We start from the raw sequence: 23606 nt of genomic DNA on the forward strand, positions 1-23606 counted from the left end.
TTACTTTTTTTTTTTTTTTAGTTTTACTCTCTTCTAATTGGCTGATGAGCACCTGACTTTCGCCGCCCCTCCAGACGCTTATAACGTCACGAGACGCAGGGTGATGACGTATTCCCCGACATTCCACATCCAAGATGGCTGCTGTCAGGAAGGAGAGACGTTGCTAAGGGGTTTGCCTGAGGCGAGGGGTGAGTATCTAGCTGACAGCGGGCAGCGCCGCTCACCTTCCGCGCACCTGGTGGTCCGAGTAGGGTTTGTCCAATTTCCTGGGTTCTCTGGGAGAGTTCCACTTCCCGGATTCCGCCGCCCTCTAACCCCGATACACGTTGAAATTATCAGGCGACGCTGAGTGGAGGCGAGGGAGCTTCGGGAGAGGATCTGCGGCTTGGGGTGCGACACTAATGCCAAGAACTGGTAGCCGACCTCCCAGAGGAAGATGGTTGCGATTTGAGGGGTGGGTTCTAGCAGGTGAGAAAAGGGAGGGAGGCTTCCGCTGCCGCAGACTGACCGGCCACCACTACTTTCTTCCGGCATGTGGATCCCTCTGTTATTTAGGCCTGAGACTTTGGAGAGCGTTCCGTGACTGTTGGACCGTGGAACAAGAGTAGGTCGAGGAATGAAGAAAAGGGGACTTCCTCAGTTAGACTTGTTCTTATCCAGACACCATCCTCTCCTGGGTGATTGGTTCAGCTTGTTGTTAGGGAAATTGATCTTTAGTAAGTGTCGAAATACATCTGTATGTTTATCTGAAAGTTTTTCAACAGTTTAACATGTATAATGTACTTGGTGGTGTTCTTAACTTAGGACTGCCAATAAAACGGACCTTTCCATAAGTGATCTGATGTAAGAAACAGCCTGATCAGCTACTACAGACTGGCTTTTTTTTTTTTTTTTTTTTAAGACAAGGTCTCCCTGTATAATCCTGGCTGATGTGGAGCTCTCTTTGTAAACCAGGCTGGCCTCTAGGTCAAAGAATGCTCTGCCTCCAGAGTGCTGGAGTTAAAAAGACATGTGCCACGAGTCTGGGCTAAAGACTGGCTTTTTATGTTTTACATACTCGACCCTGGTGATATCTTGATATATATTGTTTTTTTTACAGAATAATTGGGCAACACCTTGTTATTGTGGACATGCATTACACGTTTCTATGAATGATTCCAGGAAAGTGTAGGGATTTCAAGCCCCAGTACCTAGACCATTATATGACACTTAGTAAACTGTATTTGCTGAGTGAATTAGAATAGATGGGTGATGACCTTAGTAATGTTGGTAAACATTTTGATTAAAGTTGTCAGTGTTGCCAAGATCCTTGTTTGCTAAAGAATCACCTGTGATGAGTAGAATTGGTTTTAGTGATTTTCTCCTTTTGTCTGGTATTCACATATTTTGCTGTATTATTTGGGCATATTATTAGTTGATCATGATTTTGACATAAAGTGAGTGAGCTTGTTTTAGGAGATGATGCTTGAATGCAGCAAGTTCACTGAGTATATAAAAAGAAGAAAAGAGTTCTCTGCTTGTGTTCTTTAAACTTGGGTAATGATAGTCAGAGGGAATTAAATTGAAGAATTTTTAAACAATACCTAGTTGGGTTAAATGTAATTCGTATTCTTTAGATCAGATAAATTAGATAGCATTTACATTACAGAGTAATTTCAACGTTGTAACATTGTTCAGAGCTTTTGAGAATATCTACAAATACAGGTAATGGTGGAGAACTACAGTAGAGGCTAGTACTTCTGGAATTTTCTTAGAGTAAGATCAGCTATCTCTTTGATGTAACAACTGATGAATGTCAGACTTCAGAAAGAAAAAAGTGAAGTGATGCAGATTACATTTCTTTTTTGTTAAAGAATGAAACTCGGACTAAAGAGATGTCTTAGCAGCTAAGAGTACTTGCTGTTCTTTCAGAAGACTTGAGCATAGTTCCCAAACACCCATGACAGGCAGTTCCTGGCAGCTTAGAATCTCAGCCACAGGGAATCCAGTGCCCTCTACTGGAACCTACACAGGCACACATGTACACATAAATGAAAAAATAAATCTTTCTAAAAATACATACCAAAAAAATGGGACTGGAGAGATGGCTCTGAGGGTAAAGTGCTTCCTATACAAGCACGAAAACCAGAGTTCAGACCCCTGGCACCCTAGAAAGCTAGACATCATGATACACCTGTAACTCCAGTGTTACAAACAGAGTGGATCCTTCTGCCTCACTGGCTGGCCAGCCCATCTAGCTGAAACTTCTCCAGATTCAGTGAGAAACCCTGTCTCAAAAGTAAGATTGAGGATGACATCCTTCTGTCATCCTCCAACCTCTACATATGCCCACACAGGAGGCCACACATGGATGTACCCAGAGTTGGTTACACTGTGGTAAATAGTGGGTTGCTGGACATAAGTACATTTAGGTTTCATCTGAGGATAAAATAGTCTATATCTTAGTTGGCACAAGAAGTACATATATCTTTAAGAAGATACATATATCTTTAGGTTGATTTGTGGTCCTATTACTAAACTAGACTTGTTGATTGGCAGGTTGATGTCAGCCTGAAGAAAGATCCTCAGAGGTAAGCTATGGGGCTCTAGTCTTGTTCTTCCTCAGATTAATATTTGAATCACAAACAAAGTGTCTAAGAACCATGGTTCTCCCTGCTACAGCAATGGCTCAGAAGTTAAGACTGCAACCAGCAGCTGGAGAGATGGCTCAGTAGTACTAGCTGCTCTTCCAAAGGACCCAGGTGCAATTTTTAGCACACATATGGTGGCTTACTAATGTCTGTAACTCTAATCCCAGGGGATCTGACACTGCCTTCTGACCTCCAAAGATACCAAGCATGCACATGGTGCAGACGCACATGCAGATAAAACATCCATACACATAAAATAAAACAACTTTTTTTCCTATGGAATGTAGATATTGAAAAGAAAGAAGAAAAAAATGCATACTGCTCTTGTAGAAGATTCCAAGTTTAGTTCCCAGCACCCAAGTCAGATGGCTCACAATGTCCTGGTAACTCCAGCCTCTGACCTCTGCTGACCTGTGCACATAATTTAAAATCTTTTTTAAAAGAATTGTGCTTCTCAAATTAATAAATGCACACACAGACAATGTATTAAAAATAAGGAACATGTTAGGTGACACTGAGATGTTCTTTTTCTTTGCAGTGCTAAGTTGAGTCTAGGTCCTCGGCACGCTAGACAAACATTCTACCATGGAGCTACATCCTTAGCTCCACTGTTTGTAAAAGCAAAGATAATAAACTCAAACTGACAAAGTGAAACTTACTAAAAATAGTAAAGTTTAAAGAATCTCACCTGCTGTAAGAGGAAGCCCTGTCTTCATAAAAGTGATCTACGATGCAGTGTTGCATTTATAGAAACAAAGTAATGTGCAGATTGAGGAAATGCAGTATCTTAGAGTCAGCAAATCAGGCCTCTGCCTAATTTACTTGCTAACTCTACAATGCTGTTTGCTGTCTCTTTGGCTCCATTAACTTCAAATTCTCAGTGATAAATTCTGAGACTAAGAAAACATTGTGTGACATGGTAACTGAAAATTTTTTTGAGCCGTGACCTACAAAGTATCTGGATCATACTTCATAGCCAACCAACTCAATCTCTCTCTCTCTCTCTCTCTCTCTCTCTCTCTCTCTCTCTCTCTCTCTCTCTCTCTCACACACACACACACACACACACACACACACACACACACACATATCTCACACATAAATTTTTGAGATTAAATGTACAATAAAGTAACATAAGAGATTAAAAACAGGGCTGGAGAGATGGCTCAGCGGTTAAGAACACTGGCTGTTCTTCCAGAGGTCCTGAGTTCAATTCCCACAACCATCTGTAATGAGATCTGGCGCCCTCTTCTGGCCTGCAGGCATACATGCAGGCAGAACATTGGATACACAATAAATAAATCTTTAAAAAAAAAAGAGAGAGAGAGAGAGAGATTAAAAACAAAAAGGTGTAGAGATGCACACCTTTAATCCCAACACTTAGTAGGCAGAGGCAGGAGGATCTCTGTGAGTTGGAGGCCAGCCTGGTCTACATAGTGAGTTCCAGGACAACCAAGGGTATGTAGACAGAGACCCTACCTATCTCAAAGAAAAGAGAATGAAAGGAGGTGGGAGGGATTATACGAGGTATGGTAATGCACACTTGTAATCCCAGATTGTGAGTTCTGGGCCAGCCTGGACTACATAGCTAGCTCCAGGCCAGAAGACTGTAAGAATTTTGTAAACACCAATTTTTGACGCTCAGTAGTGTATAAACTGCTTTCTAAACTAAAGTCTCATTAATGAATGAAGGCTAGTGAATACCCAGTTAGTACTGTTATGTGCACTATTGGTATGAAGTGTGACCAGTGACATCAAGGTACTATAGACCTGAACAAGTATGGTTTTCCACATGTGTTCTGAGATCTTTCCAGCCTCATCTGCTCACTGGGTTATTTCCCCCACCCAACTCTGCTCCGGCCTCTGAGATCCTCTCTCAGGAGCTACTTCCTCCTCCTAACATATCACCTGTCACATCTTCCTCCAACTTTTCTTTCCTCCTCAGGAAAGGGCTTCCTTTCTGTGTTGATTTTTCTCCTTTTTTTTTTAAAACTCCTCAGCCTAGGTCCTTGGTTCTGCTGGGAGGCAAGAGGAAGGAATTTGGCTTTCTAAGTATTAGGTTTAAAGAACCTGAGATATTCATGGGAACTTCTACCCGAAAACTCAGCCTGCAGAAATATGGAAAAACAGTTATCTATGTAAAAACTCACTTATGTATGAATTAACTGTAAAGCCGTGGTGACAGACAGAGGAGTGGAGAGCAAAACGGTCCTTCCTATGGGGCTTTCTCCTGATTGCAAATATTCTTTTTTTATGCTGGGAAGAAAAAACAGTAACAAAATGTTTATAGCTATGTCATGGTTTGTTCATTCCTTAGTGCCTGCTTTAGGTTTCTTTCTCCATATTTTCACTTCTAAGAATGTTCTTTTGTGTGTTTGAATCTACTTTATTGAGATATCGGTAGTTCTTACAGTATTCAAAGATGTGTGACCATCACCACAGAGTCCCCTTTCGGTGTTCTTAACTCACTGCCCATTTGAATACCTTGACTTTTTTTTTAATGTATGAGTGCTCTGTCTTCATGTACACCTGCAGATAGAGAGAAGAGAGCACAGATCCCATTATAGGAGGTTGTGAGCCACCCTGTAGGTGCTGGGAACTGAACTCAGGACCTCTAGAAGAAAAGCCAGTGCTCTTAACTGCTGAGCCATCTCTCCAGTCCCTTGAATACCTTGGTGACTTTTAATCCTTTAATTTTCCTTCAATGTCTGCCACTCTTGATTGCTACCTCTGTTTTCAGTTTGCTTCCCCTTCATTTCTTGTGGGGTTAAAGATGAAAACTCTTAATTCTGCACCACTCTGTCCCTTTCTTCCTTTTGGAGACTTTTCCTAAAGTCTATCAGAGTTCTTCCCTGGACCGTTCAAACAGATGCACTCTCCAGCTGCTTAGTTCTTCCTGCTGGAGGAAAGACTAGATTCCCTTTAGAACAGCCCAGGTGCCGGGAGCAGAGTGCTCCGCCCTACGGTTGTCAGCTTTCCCACCAGAAATGATACAGGCCCTGAAGAAGGCAGGCCGCTAGATGCAATGATGGGCCTCTACCCTGAGTCTGAAACTGGGTTTTTGCTCACTTGACTGTCTGACTCTACCCCCTCGTTTGGAACTCTTCTGCTGTCAGGGTGAAAATGTTGCTTTTGAGCCACTTTGCAAAGCACTGACTTGTGGTGACCTTAAGTAAGTTCTTTGTTTCCATCTGCTGTCAACCTAGAGCCTTTGGAGGGTCTGAGGGGGTAGAAACTAGAAAAATCTAAAGGAGATGCTTCCTCATGGACCACCTCCTGCCCATTCCCCACAGTACTGTGCTTGGCTTAGAGACTGTGTGTGAGTTAAACCAATCCTATGACATTCATCAGAGCAATCAAGTAAAAACCAGGAAATCTGACTAGTAGGTGCTAATTGTAGAGATGGGTAATATGGGAACATGAGCATAGGGTGTCAGACAGGCCCAGGTTGTACTGAAGAATGGAATCTAAACCAGCAACAGAGGCTATATGTCAATGAAAAAAAAAAAAGGCAGAGAGAAAGCAGGGCATCCAGACTTGTGTTTAGCTTTAAAATTCAGGGTATGGAATGCTGTCCACCATTAACTCAGATTGATCAGTGCTGGATTCAGTTAGGGTGTGTGTTGAATTGGCTTTGGAGAGAGTACCCTGAACTTTGAACTAGCAATCAGTAGCACGTTGGGGGTTGAGGGGTCTTGCCTCAGTCATGTTGTGTGGTTATGCTTCCATCTGTAGTTCCTGTTCGTTTAGTCAGATTTTCTATTTCCAGCATTCCCTCAGTTTGTGTCTTCGCTATTGTCTCGATTTCAATTTTCAAATCTTGACCTGTTTCCTTCATCTGTTTAATTACTTTTTCTTGGCTTTCTTTGATTTCTTCCAATTTTTTGTTTGTTTTTTCTTTCTTTTTTTTTTTTTTTTTTTTTTTTTTTTGGTTTTTCGAGACAGGGTTTCTCTGTGTAGCTTTGCGCCTTTCCTGGGACTCACTTGGTAGCCCAGGCTGGCCTCGAACTCACAGAGATCCGCCTGGCTCTGCCTCCCGAGTGCTGGGATTAAAGGCGTGCGCCACCACCGCCCGGCCTTCTTTCATTTCTTTAAGGGATTTTTTTATTTCCTCTTTAAGGGCCTCTATCATCTTCTTAAAGTTATTTTTAGGATTGATTTCTTCTGCTTCTTCTGCGTTGGTATGTTCAGGTCTTGCAGGTGTAGAATCGCTAGGTTCTGATGGTGTCATATAGGTCTTTATGTTGTTGCCTGTATTTTTGCACTGGCATCTACTCATCGCTTCCTCTGCTCGGTGCAGGCGGTGTCTGTGTCTGAAGGTGCCTCTCTGTTCTAATTGTTAGTCTTGGTCCACTAGGAGTTCTTGGTCAAATCGGTGCTGTTGGGCTCTGTTTCTCTGGGAACAGCTTAGTCCAATCAGTTAGTGGGTTCTGTCTCAGGGAGCAATTGGTGCAGGGTGGGCTTATGGTTCTAATGGTTGTTGGTGTCACATGGGATGGTTTTCTTGGTGAGGGAGCAGGGAAAGGTAGCTGCCTGGCCCCTGGGACTCTGATGGCTGGGGCCTAGGGGCTAGAGACCTGGTCTGCCGGTCTGGAGATGGGGCCTTACCTGTTCCTGGTCAGTGTAGGATGGGCTTATGACTCTGGTGATCTGGTTCAGTGGCTAGACGGCTCCTACTCTTGCGTTCTCAGGTCGCGTTTTGCTTGCTCACCAATTCCTCAACTGATCTTGTTTCCTCAGACTGAAGGCTGCTGGCTTCTGAAACCTCTCCCAAATGGATCTCAGCTGAACAGGTTGATCAGTAGGGCAATCCCGCCAACACCTCCAAGTTGTTGGGCTTCGCAGGATCAGCAGCTGGGCCCCAGGTTGGCCTCGGGCAGAATGTTCAGGTCTTTCTGGTCGCGTCTCACAGACACGGCTCCTTCCCCAAGTGCTGGGATTAAAGGCGTGCAATCAGTCTGAGCTGCTCTCACCTACAGTGTTCTCCAGCTCCTCAGCTGATCCTTTGTTTGCCATGTTGTGTGATTATGGATTATTTATGATTGAAATTATTAATAGTGTGGCATCCTTTTTGCATCTTTCCTTCTTTCTCTTAGGATTGTAACATTCCAGAGGCCCTTTTGGGAAGAACAAGGCTACTTCAATAAATGAAGGAGAACAAAGAAAATTCAAGCCCTTCAGTCACATCAGCAAACCTGGACCACACTAAACCATGCTGGTACTGGGATAAGAAGGACTTGGCTCATACACCCTCACAACTTGAAGGACTTGATCCAGCCACTGAGGCCCGGTACCGCCGAGAGGGGGCTCGCTTCATCTTTGATGTGGGCACACGTTTGGGGTTGTATCCTGAGTCTCTGTGGGATTTGTTGTGAATAAGCTCTCCACCACTAAGAATTAGATTAGCTGCTATAGACAAACATGCAGTCCTTTGGTGCACTAGCACGGGTCTTCAGTACCTTTGATGTCGAAGTTATCTGACTGGCTGTTCAGGGATTCTGTCTCTGTCTTATCATTTAAATATGTAGACTTAGCTGTTGAGCAAATGGCTACTTAGGAGAAAACCAGCCCTAGTAAGATCACATCTCAAGTATTTCTTGTGGCTTGCTAAATTACAAATCTTGGCAGTACTCATTCTGACACTAGAATTCTGATAGCCTCTAATTCCCACCCATTTACTTGATGGCTGACTTGGTTGATATGGGCTGTCCTTGTTGCTTCTCTTAGTTAGCTAAGAACATAACTTGTAGCCATTCCTAGACAAAGCCTTAACCAGAACAACAGACACTATGACACCCTGGCAACTGGAATCATTTACTTTCATCGATTCTATATGTTTCATTCCTTCAAGCAATTCCCACGATACGTAAGTGTAACTCTCAAGTGCTGCTATCTCTACTTACTGGCTAATGAGTCTTTTCATCTTATTTTCCAGAAAATGGTTGTTTTTATGGGTACATGCTATATATAAACAAATTCCATTTTGAATTTTGTTTTTTTCCAATTAACATTGTTGAAATTTTTTTTTTGTTTGGGTCAGTATGGACCATAGTCTTACTATAATTTATGTAACAGTTTACTTGTTTGTTATCTTTCACAAGATAAACTTGGGTTAAGTAAGACCATAACTTAAGTGTATTGACAGGATGGTATTATTCAAGGGGGATATTAATTATATCTAGGAAGTAGACCATGCAAGGGAGAGAGTGCCAGGAGAAAGCTAAGTTTTGAATATACAGGGGCTGGTATGGGCTAGGACAGCAGTCTAAAAGAAACAGCTTGAGAAGATGCAGAAGGAGGCACACGGTATGATGACCAGTCGTCAGTCAGGAACTCTATTTGGCTGGCTAGGAGTACATGCTGCTCTTACAGAAGATCCCATTTCAATCCCCAGCACCTATAATTCCAGTTTCAGGGGATATGACTCCCTCACCAGCATGCATCTGTTGCACATACAGACATGCAGGCAAAATCCTGATATACATAAAATAAAAATCATTTGGGGGAAAAAAAGTGAGGGGACCCTAGATGGGAAGGTAAGCTGAGTCAGCTCGTAATAAGCCTTTAATACCTGTTTTCCTTGTTGGCTTGTGAGGTTCTTAAAGGAGGTAGTGTCGGTGTCAGCTTCATCCACTGGCAGTGTCTAACATCCGGTGCAGTCAGAATCATATGACAAGTATAGTGTGTAGAATTGAAGGGGCCCAGAAGCAACTCTGGGGCCTCTGCCTTAGTTCTTTGGGTTACTGTAACAGAATACTTTCGACTAAGTAATTTATATCAGAAACATAATTCCTCTCAGTCCTGACAGTCGGAAGTTCAAGATCAAGGTGCTGACAAATGGAGTGTTTGGTAAGAGCCCATTCTTCATAGAAAGTGTGCCTTCTTGCTGTGTCCTCAGGTAGTGGTAGAGAGGAGCAGACTGCTTCAGACCTCTTTCAGGAGGGTAGTAGTCCTAAGTACTACCACTCTAGGGATTAGTTTCAACATGTAAGTTGGGGAGCAGAGCAGGTGCACACGTTAGATCACAGCAGGGAGGAAAGCAAGTGTGGCCTTGGCCTTGACAGGCTGAGCTTGCTTTTTCCAGAGCAGGCTCTGCTCACTGAGCTGTTGTCCTTCCATCTAGAGGAGGAAAGGAATTACCCGGGACTTTGTTCCCTCAGTATTCTCTTTGTATCGTGACAGTTATCTTCAAAAAATCATGTTTCTTTTTGTTGCAGGCTGAGGGCTCATACCCAAGTTGCCATGAGGTGCCATGCATCTTAGACAGACACACATACACACACACACAAACACACCACAACCTGAAGACTGTAAATTTCAGTTGGTTTATAAAGCCACTTATTTTTAGGGTTCTTTAGCTTGTCCTTCCAGCTTTCAGAGGGTTGGGATATTTGCAATGAGCTGTGGATAGGAAACTGAGGACTGGCTAACTGTAAGGTCAGGACATTCTCACGTTGTCTCATGGGATCTCTGCTAACCAGTCAAGAGTGTCTATTCCTCTTTTAGGTAACAGGAGCTTGTTGTCTCTTTCTGGCTGGGAAAGTAGAGGAAACGCCCAAAAAGTGTAAAGATATCATCAAAACAGCTCGTAGTTTATTAAATGATGTGCAGTTTGGCCAGTTTGGAGATGACCCAAAGGTAAGAACCCAAACTTCCTGCCTTCAAATCTTACCACCTGGAGTGTTGGCAAGGGCTCTAAGCTACTTACTGTGCCTGCCAGTTCTTGGGTTCCTAAGAGGACCTTATGGGAAAGCCTTCCTGGCTTTGCAAGGGGAGGTCATATGGCCTAGGCTTGACCAAGTATTCCTGATGTGCAGGACAGCACTTTGAGAACTCTGAGAATGGCAGCATGTCCAGTAGATTCAGCAGACTCCCATTCCCAGCTGACTTGCTTCTGACTCAGAAGACATGCGCTGTTGTGATTGTTTATTACATTTGTATTTGTTTTGTATTTGAATGCCTGTATACGTGTGTAATGAGTCTTTCTCTGTCCCATCAACCAGCTCCTAAATAATGACGCAGAGACTTATTGGGAAAGCTCAACCTTAGCTTACGCTTGTTTCTAACTAGTTCTTGTAACTTAAATTAGCCCATTTCTATTAATCTACACGTTGCCACATGGCTCAAGGCTTTTACCTCTCCTCCTGCATGTCCTGCTTCCTCTGTGTCTGCTGGCAACTCCCTCTTTCTTCTTCCCAGAACTCTCTCTGTCCAGAAGTCCCGCCTATACCTCCTGCCTATCTATTGGCCATTTAGCTTTTTATTAAACCAATCACAGTGACATATTTTTACACAGTGTAATCAAGTATCTCACACATATATGTGTGTGCACACACCTCTCGAAGTCAGAAAAGAACTTGAGGGAGTTGGTTCTCTCTATCCATACTGGAGTACTGGGCACCAAACCTAGGTGGTCGGGGTTGGAAGCAAGCACCTTTACCCACTGAGCCATCTCATCTGCCCGGTCTTCTCTTTCTTAACTATCTTGTAGTATCTCATAACAACTATCTTCTCTTTTTCCAAAGCAACATTTATATGTGTGTATAAAACATGCAGTCATTTTCCTTACAGCTTTGCAGAACTAACAAGGGTCCAGAATACTCATCTATATATTGTGGTTATGACTAACACTAATGCATTGTAAGGGTTGTGACTGTGGATCATTCTGACCTGAATTTAATTATATATGTTGCCCTGTTTATAACCATTTGAACCTACTCAGAACTTACATTAGCAGTAACCAGAAGTGCAATTTTATTTTTATAAAAATGTGCCCTCAAAGAATGTTTTCTATGTCCATGGACATCTGATTTCTACAGAGCAGTGAGATCTTAAGTCATTGATTTGACTAGTCATGTGCTTCAGCCAAGCCTTGGCTGCAGGGCAAGTGATCTTTGTAGCTAAGATGGGTTAGGTAAGATGTCACAGATCTGGGACCACTGTAGGCCTAAGGCACGTGACAGCAGTGCTGTTTGCTGGTGGGTACTTTGGAGGACCCTCCTTTAACCTTCAGTACTTCCTCTCTACCATGCACAGTCTCCCAGACATGATGTGGGAGCTAAGAGGCACTGGGAAGCACCCAGATAAGAAGATAAAGATGTCAAGGGAGACATTTTCCCTAGGCAGAGGTGAAATGATTGTTTTAGCAGTGTAAGTATTCAGGAAAAATAAAGTGGTTAGCTGGAGGATTTTTTTGTACTAGCTTTGTTTTAACTGTTTTTCCCAGCAATACTAATTTTTTACATATTCATTACATAATTTTTTCAACTTCTATCTTAAAACTAGACGTAAAACACCTTGCAAAACAGGGTGTTGTCTTTGCTTTAGTAGATCTTACAATGGACTGGCAGGATAGATTTTAATCCCATAATCATTTACCTGATCGTTAGCTGTGGTACATGCTTTAAAAGATCATTTGAAGATGCTGTGAGAGCAATCTACCCAGAGGTGCAGACAAGCAGAGGCTGAATAAAGCGTCCTGGAGAATGGTGTTTGCAGGGAGACCTGTAATTACCCCCATTAACTGAGTATCTGAAACTCACAGGGAGACTAGACCTGGGGCTGTCTTCATTAGACTAAAGGGCCACAGCCTGGAAGTCATTGGCATATTCAGTAAAGATGATTTCTACATTTAGAGGAAATGCTGGTGCCTCTGGGAAGCAGGCACTGATGATAATAATAGGCAAGAAAAGGTGGTTTTACTACAGTGTGCAAGTTCCTAAAATTTTAGAAAGCTTTTATGAGAGAACACTATGAAACTATGGTAGAAAACTTCAAATTTGCCATGTGATGGGAAATACTGAATGTTAAAGAGTCTTCTACATTCCATGACATAATGCTCCAGGGTAAGAACCTCTTACCCATCTCCTCTTCCCAGAACTCAAGTGTTTGTGCAAGAGTTAGTGATGAGAGATTTTCCACCCTCCACAAAACCCTTTCTTTAGCCAAACAAACTTCCTCTCTAATTCCACAGTATCTGTAAGTGTTAGGCATCATCGGGCTGTGTGATGGGCGACTTCCAGAAGTACCTGTTTAAGGGCACTAGCTAAAGTAAAGTATGAAGAACAGAGAATCAATATATAGCAGTAAAACTCTAAAGAATAAGCCTTGTATAAAACAGAACACTCTGAAACTGTTCGAAGCTGAAAAGATTGTTAGCGGGATATGCATAACTGATTCTATAAAGTTTGGAAAGTCTCCATTTCCCAAGTCACTCTATAAGCTCAGTAAGTTCCCAGTCACAATAGCAGAGGTATACATGGCAAGAGATGTACAGAAGTCTGTAAAGAGCAAGAGTGAGCCCTGGACAAAGAAAGGGTTTTATGTGGCTAAGGTTGGAGGTAGCATTTCAGATAGAATGATCTCTCTTCAGCATCTTTTATAAATGAGTGAAGCTCGGAAATGATAAAGCTTGTGTGCACACAATCTCTCCCTGTGCACACAGCTTCTGAATTGTGAAGCCACTTGTTTCCTCTGTCATGTCAGCGTCCAGTGGAAGGTCCTGAGGGATTACATTTTTTCATGATCTATAAATAAAAGGTTAGACTGGCAGAATGGATCGCACGTGGGAGGCTGACAGAGAAAGTCACTGTGAGTTTGAGGCCACCCTCGGCTGCAGAGTGAGTTCCAGGTCAGCCTGGGCTGGAATGAGACCCTGCCTCAAAATGTCCAAAAGTGGAACCACTGAGATGGCTCAGTTGGGACTGTGCAACCCTATGGACCTAAATTCAACCTCAAAACCTACATAAAGATGGGTGGAGAAAACCAGAGCTACCTAGTTGTTTTTGGACCTACGCATATATACCATGGCATACACACCCCTTGTATGAGCATACATATACTCAATATAAAAAATCAGGTTTTAAAGGCCTAGTTTTCAAAGGTGGCTTGTGTATTTGCCATAATAAAGCCTCTAAAAGCTTTTGCTTTTTGCTTTTTTTTTTTAAAGGTTGTCTCTGGTTTGTCCACCTGTTTCTGAGTTTTTAAGATTATCACTGTGCACCCATGTTAAAAGGCTGAGTGGAAGTAGGAAGGAGCAAAGAACATCTGCTAAGATAGAACTAAGAGCGCAGGGCAGGCAGAGACCTGTGGTCATAATCAACTCTTTCAACATTTGTACTGTAGGAAGAAGTCATGGTGCTGGAGAGGATCTTACTGCAGACCATAAAGTTTGATTTACAAGTGGAACATCCATACCAGTTCCTACTCAAATATGCAAAGCAGCTCAAAGGTAAGGAGACAAGGGGGGTTCACTCTGTTGTTGTTGAATTGTTGGTTTTTTATAGTGCTGGGGATAGAACCAGGACTTTCGCATTTGTTAGGCAAGTGTTCTACCTTGGAACCATATCCCCAATTGTTTTTTTAAAAACTTTTCATTCTAAAATCAAATCTTTTTAATTTGACAGTACTTAGATTAGGTTTCTCAAAAGAGAAAAACAGAAAGTTCCCTGTCTAATGTACCCAGACCGTGGCTCACTCAGACAGTGCAATAATGGAGCTGTTAATGCTTTTCCTTTATGCAGAAACAGGTTCTGTCATCCTGTTGCCAAGTGATAGGAGACAGGGAAATGAGTCAGGATTTTAAATAGACTAATAAAATTAGCCTTGGAGCCACATTTCCCATAAATGGTGATTCAGTGCAGGTCATGTAGAGAATATCAAGAGGTAGGATGTGAACCCATGTCATTTGTCATCATTTTCTGTACAAAAGCTCTTTGCTGTGCTGACACACGATAGATTTTAAGTAAATACTTGTGACTTCCTGTGAATTCTTTTCTACTATTCCTATTAATTTACCTCTTTTTTTTTTTTTGCATTTCTAGGTGATAAAAACAAAATTCAAAAGTTGGTTCAAATGGCATGGACATTTGTAAATGACAGGTATGTGTGTTCAGATGTTGATTGAATTCTTTTTTTTGTGGGGGGGGGGGGGTTGGTTTTTTTTGTTTGTTTTTTGAGACATGATTTCTTTGTGTAGCTTTGGAGGCTGCCCTGGACCTCACTCTGTAGACCAGGCTGGAATTGAACTCACAGAGATCACCTGGCTCTGCCTCCCGAGTGGTATTATAATTATATAATTATAATTAAAGGTGTGTACCACCGCCGAATTCATGTTTTAAAAGATGCAGAGGTGCTGTGAGTTCGAGGCCAACCTGGTCTCCAAAGCGAGTTCCAGGAAAGGCGCAAAGCTACACGGAAAAACCCTGTCTCAAAAAAAAAAAAAAAAATGCAGAGGTGTATGGGCCATTTAGTGCAAACCCATTATCTCCAAGTGGAAGAAAATTGACTTGCCCAGAGCTGACTCCAGGTCATGTGCTTCTCCACACAGATTTCTTTCATCCTATTGCATTAGTGTGGTGTGAGGGGAAGGTGAAGACTATGTAATGAGAGTGGATGCTGGACTGCTTAGGGCCCATTTGGTTTCTCGTGATGATTTCAGAACTTTAAATGTCCCTAATGAGCCAGTGACTATAGTTGTTGGCAATTGCACTCTGTGGCCTGCAGAGAAACATCTGGAATCTGACTTACAGACTGTTTGAGCAACCATGAGAGTTCCTTTGCAGACAGTACACTGTCTGGATTCTCAGCAGCTAGAAAGAAGACACAGCCTGATCTCATCTGTCACATTGTGCATCAGTCTCTGAAATGTGCTATGGTTCATGTCTTTAAAAAGCAAGTTGGTAACCATGGTTTACAGCAACTTATTTTGGCACTTAAAGACTTGCTTGTTTAATGGGTAATACTTTTGGCTCTTGTAGGTAAGTAAGCAGTCTGACTAGTTGCTAAATATGAAACTAATTTCTGTGTGTTGATTTGGTCATGAATGTTAGCTATCCCAGTGCAAACCATGGTTTTCTTTCCTGTTGATCTAGTCTCTGCACCACCCTGTCACTGCAGTGGGAGCCAGAGATCATAGCTGTAGCAGTAATGTATCTTGCGGGACGCTTGTGCAAGTTTGAAATACAAGAATGGACCTCCAAGCCCATGTACAGGAGATGGTGGGAACAGTTTGTTCAAGATGTCCCTGTTGATGTTCTGGAAGGTACCTGGCATGCCTAGCTTCCTTTTAAGAATGTTGATGACTCTTCCTTGTGGGCCCCAAGTCCTAAGAGTGGACTTTCCCAGATCAGTAGCTATCCTGGTTTTTCAGTAGCATCTTTAGATTACCTACTATGATTTTCCTTTGAACGTGCACAGAGCTTAATGAACTAAAAATAGAGCCCAGTTTTGTGCACAACAAAGATTTTGAGTTTGAAATGTTATTGCTACTTATTAGTTCTTAGAAGAATCAGAGGTGATTTTTTTTTTTCCTCCGCTAGGTAAAATTTGGTTTAAAATGTTGTTGGTTTGTGGTAAATGTAATGTTGCTGTCATTTAGACATCTGCCACCAAATCCTGGATCTTTACTCACAAGGGAAACAACAGATGCCTCATCACACCCCTCATCAGCTGCAGCAGCCCCCATCTCTTCAACCTACACCACAAGTGCCACAAGTGCCACAGTCACAGCCATCTCAAGGCTCTGAAGCAGCACAGCCACCGCAGAAGGACTCACAGCAGTCCGCCCAGCAGCAGCAGCAACAGCAGCAGCAGCAGCAGCAGCAAGCACAGCAGCCCAAGAAGCCGTCCCCACAGCCTAGTCCTCCCCGACAGGCGAAGCGCACTGTGGTGAGTGGGCTTGCAGCTGCTGGCATCACACTCTGATGCTAGTCCATTAGTTAAGGGGTCCCATGAACACCCAAGGCAAGAGATGAACCCACCAAAATTTAGTCAGATTGTGCATCCAGAAGTCAGGAAGTTAATGGCCTCAGAGAGCTAGGAGGAGAAGCTTCATTGCTTCTCTTACCCCAGTGGGCTCTGAAACCTGTTGGGACCTGGCTCCAGTGTGTGGCATGGAATGTTTATAAAGTTTGCTGGTGGTGGAGCACCATCTTCCCCATGGCAGCAGTCTGACCAGGGAAGGAAGCCATTTGTTCCAGAGCTCCCACCAGAAGCCCATAGGCTTTACATGCACCAAGGGCCTGAAGGCTTTATGGGGACAAGAGGAAGCAGAAATGACCTCCTAGGTGCCAACAGTGTGCCCTGCAAGTTCAGGTCACAGTGTTTTGCCAGAGGCCATGTTCTGCCATTCTTAGCCTTGTCTTCCCCCAAACTAGGCTCAGTTCACAGTTGTGCTTCTTTTCATAACAGGTGGTTTCTCCCAAGGAAGAAACTAAAGCCGCAGGTAAGCAGGCCTCCAGTTTCGCCTTTCTCTGCCGACTTTCAGGTGTACAGCAGCTTTAAGCTTAGAGCCCATGGCTGCCTTTGTCTACCAGCAAGAGTGCTGTCATCTCTGCTCATCACCAGACTGTCTGTTTTTAGATTGTACTTTGACTAAAGGTGTCAGTAAGTGGAGACAGTACTGTCAGTAAAAAATTGTGCTTAGAAATACATATGAAGGTGTAGGTGAATGACTGACTTTTGCAATGGTGTTTATGGTGAGAGATGAGTCCATCCTAGAAGACAGTGGAGGGCCAGAGCCTGTGGGCAGCCAGAGGACACAGGTGATCTCTGGACATATCCTAGCGGCTTAAGAAAGCCAAAGCACTTTGTAATGCTGTGTTTTTTGTTTTCTTTTTCACAAGTTACTTAATATGCTTTAACATGGGATAAGCAGAATCTGAAGGATTCAAGAGCATGAAATTAGAGTCATTTGCCTGTGTCAGTCTCATTGCACTCTGGAAAGTCACAGTGTTGTAAGGTCTTCAAGTTAAAGCTGTATTTCCTCACCTCTCTGGGAGAATGATGAGTTCAGTACAGGTGAATGAATTTTAGCTTCAGTGACAGGCATTGAGAGTAAGAACCAGTGTGGGCTGTGATCCGTGTCGTGTAGGATTTACAGTCAAGATAAGCAAATGTGGTTCTGTTAGAGAAACTGGCCCACCATGACCCTGGAGGGAGGGCCTACCTCTGAGCAGCCAGAGCACTGTGATGAAAGGATGCAGGAAGCAAAGAATTGAGAGAGTGAGGCCAGACAGGAGGAGTCTGATTAGTGTGAAGAACCCTTTTTAGGATTGAAAGCCTGGCTTTTCATTCCCAAGTTGGGTCAGAGACCAGATCACAGAGGCCATATGGAGAATCAGACTTTATATAGTTGTTGGGAGCTTTTAAAGATTTTCATGCAGGAGAACGGCAGGGTCGGCTTATTTGAGGCCAGGTTCCTGACAGCATTAGTAGGATAGTGAATAAGATAAATGGTTAGGTGTGGAAAGATACTGGCCACACCTTGGCATTGGCCCTCAGGCCAGGAAGGGGGATCTGGGATGCACTTTGACATGGGAGCTCCCCATGCTGTACAGATTGTCAGCCACTGAGGCCAGGCCAGCCCTTGAAACATGGCCACATCCTAGGAACTGTCAGCATAAAATCACCAAATTTCCAAGGCTTTCATTTGTTACTTCTAGTTTGTTTTTTGTTGTTGTTTTGTTTTGCGACAGGGTCTCACTAGATAGCTCTGGCTGGCCTAGATCTCAAAGATCCACTTGCCTCTACCTCCCGAGTACAGTGTTATTTCAAGGCTGTGTAAAAAAAGAGAACATAAAAGTTATGAATAGGATTTTATATTGAGTACATGTTGAAATAAAGTGTTAGTGTGTCAGGTGAAATGAAGTAATACAGCCTGTACTTTTTCATTTGGCTGTTAGAAAGGCTTTCACACAGCTGTGCAGCAGCTTTAATTGTCCTGGCTGTGGGGAGAGGAAGATGGGAGTGGTACCAATTACAGAGTGAGAGAGGAGGTCAAGAAAGGTACTGATTGGGGGTCCAGGGATGCAGTGTGGAGTCAGGGCTGTGATTCTGGAGGAGAGGCGGCAGAGCCTGGAAGTTCAGTTATTTGTGCAAGCTGAGCCTGTTACCCCAGTCCTCTGGAGGTGGAGGCTCAAGGCCATCCTGGGACTGCATGGTAATGCCATGTCTAAAGCTAAGGAAAGGGAGGGAAATGCACCTGAACCATAGAGAGGGTCCCCGGGCTGAGGAAGGAGAGGATGGGGCAAAAGGGTATCTGGGCCTGAATCCAGCCAGTGTTGGTGACCAGAAACCATGAGAAAGTAGTCAGCAGTGTGGGAGAGAAACCAGTAGAGGGGCCAGAACTAAGCTGCTCTAGAGTTCCAGGACAAAATCCTCCACAGAAACAAGCAGGATGGAACTCAAGGTCAACCACGAACTTTGTGCCTGCTTAAGGTTTAGGCTTCTGTAGCATGTTCTGGTGACCTCGCATTTACCTTGGGGACTGGTGGTGTGTGGCACCTGCCCTGAGGCTATGCTGTTGCCTCTACCTGGATTGGTGCTATTTATTGAACATGCACATTCTCTCTCCATCTACTCATCTGCTTCTGGATCTCCGCTTTCCACAATTAATGCACAGCTGACAGCCTGCCAGCTGGAAATCCACATGAGAGTGAGAAAGTAGACTTGAAGGAGTGTCTCGTAAGCACCCAGGGGGCTTGGTGACATGATACTGCTATGCAGGGCTTGTCTGTATTCTGAGTGCTCACTGCCCCTTCAAGTTGTTGGAAGGACTTGTGACAGAGAGGCCAGTGTGCTGACAGGGAGCAGTCAGCTGGTCCTGATGTTGAGGAGGTGTCTGAGCTGTGCTGTTAATTTTTAGCAGGGTTGATGGGTTCATGGTGGCTCTGCTGCTCTTCCTGCTCCTGGGATGCCTTGCGCATGCCTGTTCTTTTTCTCCAAAGAACTCTCTGCTTATGTGATTTAGTTACGTGAGAGGGTATAGGTGACTTTTTAATCCACTTTTTCTTTTTAGAACCACCACCACCACCTAAAATTCCCAAACTTGAGATCACTCACCCACCATTGCCTCCAGCACACCCACCTCCAGGTATGTGCCTGCCGATACCACTTGCCCAGCATCTTTGAGACCACCTACTGGAGGGATGCCCTGGAGGGTCCAGCAAAGATAGCTGTGCACCAGGAAGGAGCTTTCAAAACTGCTAGTTTCACAAATAGGTATTTGTAGATGTTGCAGACCTGACATGTCACTGACCAGCCACACCCAGAACTACTGAACTACATGAGGTGAATGAATTTCCGAGCAAACCCTACCAGCTGAGAACCATCTATCCAGATTGAACAGAGTTGTTCTCAGACTGCGGTCTCTCACCTGCTTCCTCCTGACAAGATGTCTTCCTGGTGGGTCGTGAAGAATGAGCAATTATTGAGAGTCACCGGAGAGTAGCAGAAAGGGTATAGAGGTCCCTGGACTACATGGGCTGGGAGGCTTCTCAGACAGCTTTCTTTATGTGTACTCTTCTCAGAAATGGGTGCAGGAGAGCTGGTTCCAGGCTCTGACAGTTGACTGTACTGACCGGTGGTGGGTGTGCATAACTAGCCCCAGTTGTGGAGCTCATGCCTGCAGCCAACAGCTGCCAAGTGGCTCTCTCTGTGTCCATATGCAATCACAGAGGCTTCAGTGCTGAGAATAGAGGTGATATGTGCTCTGGGGAGCACAATCCCAGGTCTCCATTTGAAAAGGCATAGCATCTCAATGAGTGGTCTGCAGCACCATGCTTAGCTTGGGTGAGATATGGCCCATGTAGGGAGCCCAAGGTAGTCCAGCAAGTTGTTCCTGCCCTGCTCAAGGCAAAGAAAGCAGCTACTATAGATGCCTCAGATCCTACCCCTTTCCTGCAGAACACAGGAATTCCTGTTAAGTTGACTACAGACCAGCCCAGAACATAGTACCTGGGAGCCAGGTCAGCTCCAGAAGGGGCTAGTTGGAGAAAGTGTTATCTGGCAACCATTGCTCTTCTGCTGGGAGATGTGGCAGCAAAGATGGATGAGTGGGCTAGGCTACAGGCACTCCCTCAGACAAGGTCCCTGGGATTCTGTGGTAGCTGTGAGAAGGATGGGAGGAAGGAATCGGTGGTAGAGAAAGGTGTAACTCTATGAACTGAAGAAATGCTAAGGTCAACAGCCAGGCTTAGAGGACATTTGGGGGCCTTGTGTGGCTGCAGCTTGTGACACAGAGGTGAGACCTCTACCCCAGCACAGTACAAGGGGCAAGTACTCTGGGTACTGGACAAACCAGAGGTAAAGATTGCAGTCAGTCGTCAGTTTCTTTTTTCAGCTTTGGGGGTTGGGTTGGGTTGGGTTGGCTTCATTTTTCGAGACTGGTTTTCTCTGTGTAACACCTGGCTGTCCTAGAACTCACTCTGTAGAGCAGGCTTGCCTTGAACTCACAGAGATCTGCCTGCCACTGCCTCCTGAGTTTGCTGAGATTAAAGGCGTGTGCCACCACTGCCCAGCTTCTTTTTTTTTTAAATAGGGTCTTTGTGTGTAGCCCAGGCCAGTCTTGAATCCCAACTCTTCTGTGTCTAGCCTAGCCTATACCTGACCCCAGAAGTCATTTATTAAAGCTAGATATGCATGTTCACAACCCAGTTGGTCATGGGATGGCATAGGAGGAATCAAAGGGGTTGTACTTCAAAGTACACATCACTTAGCTTTGGAAACAAGGGGCATTTGTCTGCCCCAGACTTTAAGCAGATTTTTAACAGATACGTATGGCCATTTGTTGAGGGAGGAGGGTGGCTGCTAATCATCCCAGTCAAGGCCCTCTGACATATCTGTTGCCAAGCCAGACTTCTGCTTGCCTTCACCTGAGGAGCTCTTCACCTCACTCCCTTTAGGTGGTCTCTGTAGCCAGCAGGTCTGCTCCTGTGCTTGTGTTCCTGAACGGCCCTGTGAAGGGGCACGTGATTTGTGTGGGTGTGGGTGTGGGTGCTGTGTTTGTGCGTACGTCTGTGCAGCACGTTCATGCCTGGCCCCCATGGGGGTTAGAGAGGGCACTGGATCCACTGGAACTGGAGTTACAGACAGTTGTGAGCTTCTGTGTAGGTGCTGGAAACTGAACCCGAATCCTCTGTTAGAGCAGCAAATGCTCTTAACCCCTCAGCCATTTCTGTATCCCCAGAACACAGTTTTTGAGTGCATATGTGGTGGTGATAGGGGAGATTCCTGGGATCATTTTCCAGAGGTCCAGCCATGACTCAGGATTACAGGCCAAGCCAAAGCCTACTGTGAGGCTTTGGAGGAGTAGAGCCTATAGCCCCGTCAGCTGTGGACAGGTCTGTGGTCTGTTCTGAATGCGATCTCAAGAGTGCTGCTGCTGCACGCTTGTCCACATACCCATCCTTTGGATCTGAAATGGCAGTGAGCTTGATCTTTCTCCTTCTAGTAAAACAGACAGAAATGCCACTCTTGTGGAGTGCTGGTTCTTGTTTGACTTTGTCATCTCTGTCATTTGACAGGCTCAGGCTTTGGGAACAGACAGGCAGAAAGCCCCCACCTGTTTGTGCTAGGAGAGGTGAATTAGGCTGAGCTTGTTTATGCCTTCTGTGCCTAGTAATTAGGCGGGGACCCAGCATCATTGGGGATGTTGTAGAAGACCCTGTGGGAAGGTGCAGGTACAGGACCTCTAGACTTGTTGAGCCACAGAGGTGGTATCACCCCTTGCTCTTCTGTAACCTAGCCCTGGGGGATGGCAGCACCTTACCAGTGCCCATGAATAGTTAGGCTGCCAGGGGGTCCCTAAAAGCTGCTTGGCCCTCTTGGCCCCAGGGCCTTCCTACTGACATGTCTCTCTTCTACAGACCGGAAGCCTCCTCTCGCTCCTGCCTTAGGTGAAGCTGAAGCAACTGGTCCAGTGGAAGCAAGTGATCTCCCCAAAGTCCAGATTCCTCCTCCAGCCCACCCAGCTCCTGTACACCAGCCCCCACCATTGCCACATCGGCCTCCACCCCCACCGCCCTCCAGCTATATGACTGGGATGTCTACCACCAGCTCCTACATGTCAGGAGAAGGCTACCAGAGCCTGCAATCCATGATGAAGACCGAGGGCCCCTCCTATGGTGCCCTCCCCCCAGCCTATGGCCCACCTGCTCACCTTCCCTACCACCCCCATGTCTACCCCCCCAACCCACCCCCACCTCCTGTTCCCCCACCTCCAGCTTCCTTTCCCCCACCCACCATTCCTCCCCCTACCCCAGGCTACCCTCCACCTCCCCCTACCTACAACCCCAATTTCCCACCCCCACCTCCACGCCTGCCCCCCGCTCATGCAGTCCCTCCTCACCCTCCTCCAGGTTTGGGTTTGCCACCAGCCAGCTACCCACCTCCAGCTGTTCCCCCTGGAGGGCAGCCCCCAGTTCCCCCACCCATCCCTCCACCTGGCATGCCGCCTGTCGGAGGGCTAGGGCGGGCAGCTTGGATGAGATAACATGATGCCTTTTCCCTTGGGTTTTTTTTTGCTGTTGTTTTTTTTTTTAAAAAGCAAGAGTTTTCCAACCAACTTGAAGAGTAGATTGGGTGGGTAGCAGCAGGGTACCTTGTATATGCCACATAGTTACAGTATGGGAGGCTGGACCTGGGACGAAAACAGTGCACCCGACAGCACCTGATGTGGTGTGCCCACATCCCCTTTCAGCCGCCGTCTGTCCTGCATGGAGTCACTTACACCAGAGAAGACGCAGCAGCCACACTGGCTCCATAAACAGCTTCAGAAAGGGGTGACTCTCCTGTAGAAATCAGTGCCTATTTCCCGGGAACTCAACTGCTGGTAGCTGTGTCCTCTGTCTGCTCTTGTCCTTCCATTCAGTGCTGCTCCCTCTGGCCCCAGTAGGTCAGGTGGTCCCGCTTAGCTTGTAAGTCTGTCCTCTGTCATCTGGAGGGGCTGCCGTGCTGGATGGATGTCTCCTTTCCTCCAGGGAGAAAGGAGGTGTGTACTTGGAAGATAATGTATGTTTACATCTCTTTGCAAAGTCTTGTACATAGAGATATATTTTTTAAGTGTGAATGTAACAACATACTGTGAATTCCATCTTGGTTACAAATGAGAATCCTTCAGTCAGTTACCCAAATAAAATGGTTTTGAAACTACTGTTTGTCTGTGTGGGGCCTGAGTAAAGGACATGCAGTCCACTG

General features: G+C 45.0%; 1 protein-coding gene across 2 annotated transcripts; it reads left to right on the forward strand.

Moving 5' to 3' along the window:
* The first annotated feature begins 58 nt into the window (after positions 1–58).
* Positions 59–23562, forward strand: Ccnk (cyclin K). 2 transcript variants are annotated; one of them, XM_052738928.1, is made up of 12 exons: positions 89–188; positions 2539–2570; positions 7727–7974; positions 8415–8496; positions 10137–10268; positions 13755–13860; positions 14453–14510; positions 15503–15672; positions 16009–16298; positions 16821–16854; positions 19429–19503; positions 22277–23562. In XM_052738928.1, the coding sequence occupies exons 3-12, from the start codon at positions 7778–7780 to the stop codon at positions 22900–22902; spliced, it is 1770 nt and encodes a 589-aa protein (XP_052594888.1). In that variant the 5' UTR covers positions 89–188; positions 2539–2570; positions 7727–7777; the 3' UTR covers positions 22903–23562. The 2 variants fall into 2 exon arrangements, with proteins under 2 accessions (XP_052594889.1, XP_052594888.1); XM_052738929.1 differs by lacking the exon at positions 2539–2570 and having other exon boundaries at positions 59–188.
* Positions 23563–23606: the final 44 nt, after the last annotated feature.

Source organism: Peromyscus californicus, unplaced genomic scaffold, assembly GCF_007827085.1.
Source record: "Peromyscus californicus insignis strain IS unplaced genomic scaffold, ASM782708v3 Scaffold_15__1_contigs__length_86483966, whole genome shotgun sequence".
NCBI classification, from domain to species: domain Eukaryota; kingdom Metazoa; phylum Chordata; class Mammalia; order Rodentia; family Cricetidae; genus Peromyscus; species Peromyscus californicus.